The 8,936-nt window shown below is 38.6% G+C and overlaps 3 protein-coding genes across 3 annotated transcripts in view; all 3 read left to right on the top strand.

Annotated features, from left to right (window-relative positions):
* Window positions 1-8: 8 nt before the first annotated feature.
* The window catches only part of LOC103506194 (PXMP2/4 family protein 4-like), a 17,830-nt gene continuing 8,902 nt past the window's right edge, over window positions 9-8,936 (top strand). Inside the window, exon 1 of the mRNA XM_017442765.2 lies at window positions 9-286. The gene's annotated coding sequence lies outside the window, so the exon portion shown is untranslated. The remainder of the gene's footprint in view (window positions 287-8,936) is intronic.
* Window positions 1,071-6,265, top strand: LOC103506210. Its single transcript, XM_017442759.2, has 7 exons — window positions 1,071-1,195; window positions 2,877-3,274; window positions 3,339-3,604; window positions 3,817-4,106; window positions 4,333-4,445; window positions 5,144-5,437; window positions 5,625-6,265. Exons 2-7 carry the CDS (start codon window positions 3,100-3,102, stop codon window positions 5,966-5,968), a joined length of 1,482 nt encoding a protein of 493 aa, XP_017298248.1. The 5' UTR covers window positions 1,071-1,195; window positions 2,877-3,099; the 3' UTR covers window positions 5,969-6,265.
* On the top strand, window positions 7,275-7,748 carry LOC103506209 (PXMP2/4 family protein 4-like). Its single transcript, XM_008470597.2, has one exon. It carries the CDS (start codon window positions 7,275-7,277, stop codon window positions 7,746-7,748), a length of 474 nt encoding a protein of 157 aa, XP_008468819.1.

The raw sequence follows: 8,936 nt of genomic DNA, 5'->3' as shown, positions 1-8,936 counted from the left end.
ACAAAAAAAAAAAAAAAAAAAAAAAAAAAAAAAATGGTAGGTGGGTATTAGGTAATGGACTAATGGACAATTTTTCTAAATAATTTGACATTGATTGTACGAAGTGAGTTTAAAGTTTTGTATTTAGTTACCCAGTTCGTCTGTCTTCAATATTTGACTATCATTTTTAGCCAAACTTTGTTAAATAATCAACGTTCTTCCGTTGCAGGAATCGCCAAAATTCGAGCTTCGGAGCCATTTCTTAGTTCTAACCGAATTTTTTGCTACAGTCTTCCTATTTCACGGAGTACTTAAAACCAAACGTTCTACAAGTGCTCTTTACAGTTTTGTGTTACAGCAATAGTTGTCTACAGTTTTGCAACTGTTAAACAGTGTCTAGAGTTGAACAGTATATTAATCCGGCAATAAGACTAGAAAAAGCTCATTTTCTAGACCGATAAATATAATTTTTTTATTTATTTATTTTTAAGACAAAAAGAAATACCAGGGAGGAAAAATTCGCACAAATCCAAATCAGCACATCCTAATAGACAATCAAGAAATATAATCGATCACAGCAGATCGAAACCGTTATAAGGGATATATTATTGGAAACCCTTTACGGCAGTAATAATCACAAGCACGTGAGAACGGATAATACAAGATAGTGAACAGAGAAGCAAAAAATAATTGACCAAATCGATGCTATTATCTTGTTTCGCTCATTTTGACGACTGGAAATCGAGGGACGTTTGTGATTAGGAAGATCCTGATGATTGGGTGATAGGACATTTTATTGGGTTATTTTTTGACACAAATAGTGATCAGTTGGTAATAGTCCCTAATTTATTTATTGTCAGTTGTCTACAGTTTTGCAAGTGTTAAACAGTGTCTACAGTTGAACAGTATATTAATCCGGCAATAAGACTAGAAAAAGCTCCTTTTCTAGACCGATAAATATAAAAATTTTATTTATTTATTTTTAAGACAAAAAGAAATACCAAGGAGGAAAAATTCGCACAGATCCAAATCAGCAAAACCTAATAGACAATCAAGAAATATAATCGATCACAGCAAATCGAAACCCTTATAAGAGATATATTATTGGAAACCCTTTACGACAGTAATAATCACAAGCACGTGAGAACGGATAATACAAGATAGTGAACAGAGAAGCAAGAAATAATTGACCAACTCGATGCTATTAGTCAACCAGGTAAACCTACTTTACGTAGATTCCTAACTAGGTATTCAACCATCTCAAGAAGAGGGTACTTGTGCAGAAGTCACGTCCGTGGAATATTGCTACCAAAGGAACTGGCACAAACGAGTAGTGACCAGTATTATTATAGAGTTAGGTTAAACGCAAAAAGGAGTTTTCACAATTAGAGCAGTGATTAGTGTTATTATAGGGTTAGGTTAAATACAAAAAGGAGCTTTCTTTTCCACGGACGTGACTTCTGCATAATTACCAAGAAGAGTAATCACCCATTATCTACCGCTTTGATTTCTCGTGACTGTGTGTGAATCTATGTAGGTAGATATAGGTCTCAGTACGTATAAAGACAATAAAATCAGAATATATTATATTCTGACTAAACTGTTAGATGAATGAAATACTTGATAAACCTATAATACGTGGACTGACATATTCTTACGTCACTACTGATATATTCTGCATCAAACTAATCTATCAAATACAATCTCAGTGAGAACCTATAGCACGTATCATTTGGCACTTCTAACATAGGTATAATCGTCTGAATACTTAGCATATAATATACAATTAACAATTATACATAGGTACCTACCTAAACCTAATCTAAATAATTGATAAAGGCATTCCCAATTTGATTAATGGCGTCAGTTGAATCACTACTTACGAAAACTTTCATTAGTAGGTCATCCATTATCAGGAGAATCAATATCGAACTTTTTTTTTTTACAGTGCTTCTCATCGATAGTTTTGTAAGATATAAATAAAGAAAAAAAAGGACTAATAAAAACAACTAAAGAAAACGAGAAAAAAATTCGGGATTTTAGGTAAATACAGGGTGGCCCAGCGTTACCTGACGATTTTGATTTGCCCATACCTAACTTTGTTATAACTTAACGTAGCTTGTTAAAATTAACATCACTGAGTTCAGAACAAAATAAGCTTTTGTTACAATGTAGTCGTGGACCCCGCAACATCGAGCTTACGCTGTGGTGGCATTTCTTAAAAGTACTGAATTTTTTACTAATGCTCAGATGAAGTTTCGCACCCGTTTTGATTTTCCTCCCTCCACAACCGATCTTAGCTCGTGCGACCTTTTTTTATGGAAATATGTTAAAAACAAGGTCTATATTTATAAGTGGTGCTTTTCATCGAGAAATTCGTGCTATAGTTCAGGAAGTGCTAGAGACAGAATGTCGGATTTTGAACCAGATTGAGTGTTTTCAAAATGAGGGCGATTTTTCGGCTAGCGTCTAGCGTTCCACACCTGATCACCATCACAAACAAAATGCCCAAAATGAAATAAATACAATATTCCCAAAATCACTTCCATTTGTGTCCAAAAATAATACCAATAAAATATCTCATCGCCTAATCATCAGGAACTTTCCATTCACAAACGCCCCTCGCTTTTCAGTCGTCAAAATGAACGAAACAAGACCGTAGAAGCTTCGCCGTGCGCCTCTCAACGAAATCCACCCAACGAAGTAACCGGTTAACAGAAACCCCGCAAAGTAGGTACAAACATTATGTACTTATATAGGAACACGATGAAATTTGTGAAGAAACTGAATAAACCTTATTATTATTATTATTATTGTGTCCAAAAATAATACCAATAAAATGTCCCATCGCCTAATCATCAGGAACTTCCTATTCACAAACGCCCTTCGCTTTCCAGTCGTCAAAATGAACGAAACAAGACCGTAGAAGCTCCGCCGTGCGCCTCTCAGCAAAATTCGCCCAACGAACTAACCGGTTAACAGAAACCCCGCCAATTAGCGAGCTTCGGACCATCTAAGGAGCGGAAAACCCCGCCTAGCGATATTCGGCCCAAATAACTGGTCAGAAACCCCGTCAATTAGCGATATTCGGCCCAGCTCGTCGGAAATTTTTATCGAAAAATGACCCAAATCCTCCGCACCATCTTCTCTCAGAAGTATCTCTTCTACACCAACACCCTCGGGGGCGGAGTCCTCATGTGTCTAGGCGATACCATTCAACAGACCATCGAACTGTACACCAAAGCGGACAAAACGGGATACGACCTCAAGAGGGTGGCTCACATGGGTATTACCGGTCTGTCGTCGGAAATTTTTATCGAAAAATGACCCAAATCCTCCGCACCATCTTCTCTCAGAAGTATCTCTTCTACACCAACACCCTGGGGGGTGGAGTCCTCATGTGTCTAGGCGATACGATTCAACAGACCATTCCGAAGCGGATTACCCGTACAGAAACGACCACGGCAAGACGTACCATTGCCAGTACAACTCTTCGAAGATCAAAGTTTACTCGGATAAATATTATAAGTTCAGAGGGGCGAATACTATTCTGCAGATGCTGGTTCAGCACGGACCCGTGGTAGCGCTGATGAATGCTGACCTTCTCCATTCCTACACGGCAGGGGTAAGGCCAGCCACACATTATCTCTTACTCAATATGTATAAATTTTACCTATGAAATATACAAGACCTTGTTTAGACTGCGGGAGTAAAGGGACTTTTCAGTCTCATTCTGGCAGGATAAACAGGGTATATTCTATTCTATTCTATCAGATAGACCTGACAGGCGGACATGATCAGGTGTACCTGTCAGGTCTATCTGATAGAATAGAATAGAATATACCTTGTTCATCCCTGGGCCCACCTCAGCATTTCTTCTACAAATATCTAGACAAGTACCTCCCGAAGCGGTCGGGGAAGTCGATCGCTCTCAAGCTGTGTTTAGACCAAGCGATCATTTCACCTGTATGTATCATAATTTTCCTTTATGGGATAGGCATCTTGGAGGCCAAGCCGAAAGACGAAATTAAGGAAGAAGTACGGGACAAGTTCCTTGTCATTTACACCACGGACTGTCTTCTGTGGCCACCCTGTCAGTTTGTTAACTTCACCTACATCAGCGCTCAGTATAGAGTCGTCCCTTTACTCCCGCAGTCTAAACAAGGTCTTGTATATTTCATAGGTAAAATTTATACATATTGAGTAAGAGATAATGTGTGGCTGGTGGCCACGGAGGCTACACAACCTCCATGGCCGAGTGGGTACAGGCTTGCACTCTGGAGGTCCCGGGTTCGATTCCCGGCGGGGTCGGAGTTTTTTCGACTCTGTGTTTGGAGTTCGGGGTACAGTCAGCTTCGTGAATAATGACGATGTGTTCGGACTTAGGGGAGAGGAGATTGTGCATCACGTAGAGAAGGATAAGATTGAGGAGAGTTTAGCCAATGCTGTTGACAAAAGATTAGAAAGTAATAGGAATGGACGCGAGAAGAAAGATTGATGAAAGAGTGGGTGGTAATAAATGATGTAATCGCAGTATTTCATACAACATATTTATATTTACCTCTTGTTTCGTTCATTTTGATGACTGGAAAGCGAGGGGCGTTTGTGAATAAGAAGTTCCTGATGATTAGGCGATGGGACATTTTATTGGTATTAAGCCTCGTGAGGACTTCTCGTAGAGACCAGTGTAAAAAGATTGTTGATACGAGTAGATAGTAAAGGAGGCACTTGTAATGCTGTGATGCCCACAAAAGTTGTGAAGAAGTTCTCTCTTTACCACACAGAATTCTTGATTTGCTTTAGTTCATTATAACTTAGCCTCGTGTGGAAAATGAGTAGCTATAAATAATGTGCATAGCGACCGGTGCGGTGTCAGCTTGGTAGGTAAACACTGGGTGTTAGGATTATTGGAGCCTCGTGAGGACTTCTCGTAGAGACCAGTGTAAAAAGATTGTTGATACGAGTAGATAGTAAAGGAGGCACTTGTAATGCTGTGATGTCCACAAAAGTTGTGAAGAAGCTCTCTCTTTACCACACAGAATTCTTGATTTGCTTTAGTTAATTATAACTCAGCCTCTTGTAGAAAATGAGTAGCTATAAAATAATGTGCATAGCGACTGGTGCGGTGTCAGCATGGTAGGTAAACATCGGGTTTATGGGATAGGCATCTTGGAGGCCAAGCCGAAGGACGAAATTAAGGAAGAAGTACGGGACAAGTTCCTCGTCATTTACACCACGGATTGTCTTCTGTGGCCCCCCTGTCAGTTTGTTAACTTCACCTACATCAGCGCTCAGTATAGAGTCATATATGTGAACTTAGTCAGCATCGTGTATGACATTATGCTGTCCTATATCAAGTATAATGACGATGTGTTCGGACTTAGGGGAGAGGAGATTGTGCATCACGTAGAGAAGGATGAGGAGAGTTTAGCCAATGCTGTGAACAAAAGATTAGAAAGTAATGGCAATGGACACAAGAGAAAAAAGACTGATAAAGGAGAAGATTGAGGAGAGTTTAGCCAATGCTGTTGACAAAAGATTAGAAAGTAATGGCAATGGACACAAGAGAAAAAATACTGATAAAGGAGAAGATTGAGGAGAGTTTAGCCAATGCTGTTGACAAAAGATTAGAAAGTAATGGGTTCTCTATGGTATGGGCATCTTGGAGGCCAAGCCGAAAGACGAAATTAAGGAAGAAATAAGGGACAAGTTCCTCGTCATATACACCACAGACTGTCTTCTGTGGCCACCCTGTCAGTTTATTAACTTCACCTACATCAGCCCTCAGTACAGAGTCATGTATGTGAACTTAATCACCATCGTGTATGACATTATGCTGTCCTATATCAAGTATAATGACGATGTGTTCGGACTTAGGGGAGAGGAGATTGTGCATCACGTAGAGAAGGATAAGATTGAGGAGAATTTAGCCAATGCTGTTGACAAAAGATTAGAAAGTAATGGGAATGGACGCGAGAAGAAAGATTGATGAAGGAGTGGGTGGTAAGAAATGTAATCGCAGTCTTTCTCTTTCATACAACATATTTATATTTACTTCTTGTTTCGTTCATTTTGATGACTGGAAAGCGAGGGGCGTTTGTGAATAGGAAGTTCCTGATGATTAGGCGATGGGACATTTTATTGGTATTTTTTTTGGACACAAATGGAAGTGATTTTGGGAGTATCTTATTTATTTCGTTAATTTTTAGTTTCGTTCGAGTTTCGTTTCGTGATTTCATCTGGTTGATTGAATAAAAATACTAAATATGTAGCTTTGTTTGTTTGTTTGTTTTTTTTTTTCTCTTTCTTTTTATAAAGGGTGACCCAGTAAATGGGAAAAGAATGATGAAGAATGAGCCGATAAGTATTAAAACACATTGTGATGAAACAAAAAACAGGGGTATTACTTATTGCATTCATCAAAACAGCGAAGATAGAATAGAATATACCTTGTTTATCCTGCTCGAATAGGACTAAAAAGTCCCTTTACCCCAGCAGTGTAAACAAGGTCTCGTTTATTTTATGGGTTTAGTAACATAATATAACAACAGTTATGATTATGATGCGTTATGTTTCTCTGGTCAAGTAAAGACATAGATCTTTATCTTTACAATATTGTGATAATCGTAGGTACCTATTTGACATGATACCTTGATAACCCGTTTTTATTATAAATAGTTCATTTTAATATCTAGACATTTCTAAAGAATGATGTTCGGACAAAAGGATAGGAAATATACACGTGCAATGCGAGATAAGAGGAAACCTTTGAACTAGTTCTAATGAATGTATACAATAGTGAAGGTATACGAGTATATATATATTTTTTTAAGACGAGTGTTTCACCGCCGCGCCGTTTTTATTTCGTAACAATGAAACAACTGCTACATTAGACGCATGTGGTCTGTGTCGTAGCATGCGCATCCCGTAGTATGTCCTTCATCAGATGGGCGTTCAGAGACACAATATTTCAAGAGTTGTACCTATTTTCTCCCATTTTACTCACGCACAAAATTATTTTAAAATACCTACAGCCTAGTTATCTATAGTAATCGATTGTCGTCTAAGGCGAACTTTTTTTCTACATAGCTGAAAAGACTCGTTTTGGGGGCTGGCTTTCTCCTATCCTGTCCTCTCTTTGATTTCGGGACAAGACCTCCGTTGTTACAGTTTCCTCTATCAAAGTTCAAACCAAGGGTTTCCAAAGCTGCATACCTATTACCTACTCATCTCTAGGTAGATCTAGAACAGGGATTTCCAACTAGCGGCCCGCGGGCCACATGTAGCCCGCGGTTATGGGCCCACCTCAGCATTTCTTCTACAAATATCTAGACAAGTACCTCCCGAAGCGGTCGGGGAAGTCGATCGCCTTAAAGCTCTGTTTCGACCAGGCGATCATTTCACCTGTATGTATCATAATTTTTCTCTATGGTATGGGCATCTTGGAGGCCAAGCCGAAAGACGAAATTAAGGAAGAAATAAGGGACAAGTTCCTCGTCATATACACCACGGACTGTCTTCTGTGGCCACCCTGTCAGTTTGTTAACTTCACCTACATCAGCCCTCAGTACAGAGTCATGTATGTGAACTTAATCACCATCGTGTATGACATTATGCTGTCCTATATCAAGTATAATGACGATGTGTTCGGACTTAGGGGAGAGGAGATTGTGCATCACGTAGAGAAGGATAAGATTGAGGAGAATTTAGCCAATGCTGTGGACAAAAGATTAGAAAGTAATGGGAATGGACGCGAGAAGAAAGATTGATGGAGTGATGGGTGGTAAGAAATGTAATCGCAGTCTTTCATACAAAATATTTATATTTACCTCTTCATGTGAGTTCGATAAGTAAAAGAAAAGAACTATTTTTTGATAAAGCATGAGATGTGATAGACAGAGAAAGTATTGCAAAAAATGAAACTAGATATGATGATGTAAATGGGAAAAGAATGATGAAGAATGAGCCGATAAGTATTAAAACACATTGTGATGAAACAAAAAACAGGGGTATTACTTATTGCATTCATCAAAACAGCGAAGATAGAATAGAATATACCTTGTTTATCCTGCTCGAATAGGACTAAAAAGTCCCTTTACCCCAGCAGTGTAAACAAGGTCTCGTTTATTTTATGGGTTTAGTAACATAATATAACAACAGTTATGATTATGATGCGTTATGTTTCTCTGGTCAAGTAAAGACATAGATCTTTATCTTTACAATATTGTGATAATCGTAGGTACCTATTTGACATGATACCTTGATAACCCGTTTTTATTATAAATAGTTCATTTTAATATCTAGACATTTCTAAAGAATGATGTTCGGACAAAAGGATAGGAAATATACACGTGCAATGCGAGATAAGAGGAAACCTTTGAACTAGTTCTAATGAATGTATACAATAGTGAAGGTATACGAGTATATATATATTTTTTTAAGACGAGTGTTTCACCGCCGCGCCGTTTTTATTTCGTAACAATGAAACAACTGCTACATTAGACGCATGTGGTCTGTGTCGTAGCATGCGCATCCCGTAGTATGCCCTTCATCAGATAGGCGTTAAGAGACACAATATTTCAAGAGTTGTACCTATTTTCTCCCATTTTACTCACGCACAAAATTATTTCAAAATATCTACAGCCTAGTTATCAAGTAAGCGTTAGGTATGTCGCGGGTTCGATTCCCGTCCAAGGCGAACTTTTTCCTACATAGCTGATAAGACTCGTTTTGGGGGCTGGCTTTCTCCTATCCTGTCCTCTCTTTGATTTCGGGACAAGACCTCTGTTGTTACAGTTTCCTCTATCAAACCAAGGGTTTCCAAAGCTGCATACCTATTACCTACTCATCTCTAGGTAGATCTAGAACAGGGGTTTCCAATCAAGAAGTAGAGGAAGAAGAAGAAAATGAACAAATCATGATATGATATAAGAAACTAAAATGTTCCTGAAAAGTAG

Source organism: Diaphorina citri, unplaced genomic scaffold, assembly GCF_000475195.1.
Source record: "Diaphorina citri unplaced genomic scaffold, Diaci psyllid genome assembly version 1.1 scaffold222, whole genome shotgun sequence".
NCBI lineage: Eukaryota > Metazoa > Arthropoda > Insecta > Hemiptera > Psyllidae > Diaphorina > Diaphorina citri.
Note: the sequence above shows the minus strand (reverse complement) of the source record. Positions and strands in the feature narration are given on the sequence as shown.

Bases quoted from the DNA above. Each gene is read 5' to 3' on its own strand.
- LOC103506209 (XM_008470597.2), top strand. From the start codon at position 7,275: ATGGGCCCACCTCAGCATTTCTTCTACAAATATCTAGACAAGTACCTC.
- LOC103506210 (XM_017442759.2), top strand. From the start codon at position 3,100: ATGACCCAAATCCTCCGCACCATCTTCTCTCAGAAGTATCTCTTCTAC. The intron at 3,605-3,816 runs GTAAGGCCAGCC...AGAATAGAATAG, and splicing joins TCCATTCCTACACGGCAGGG to AATATACCTTGTTCATCCCT. The intron at 4,446-5,143 runs GTAATAGGAATG...TTTATGGGATAG, and splicing joins TGTTGACAAAAGATTAGAAA to GCATCTTGGAGGCCAAGCCG.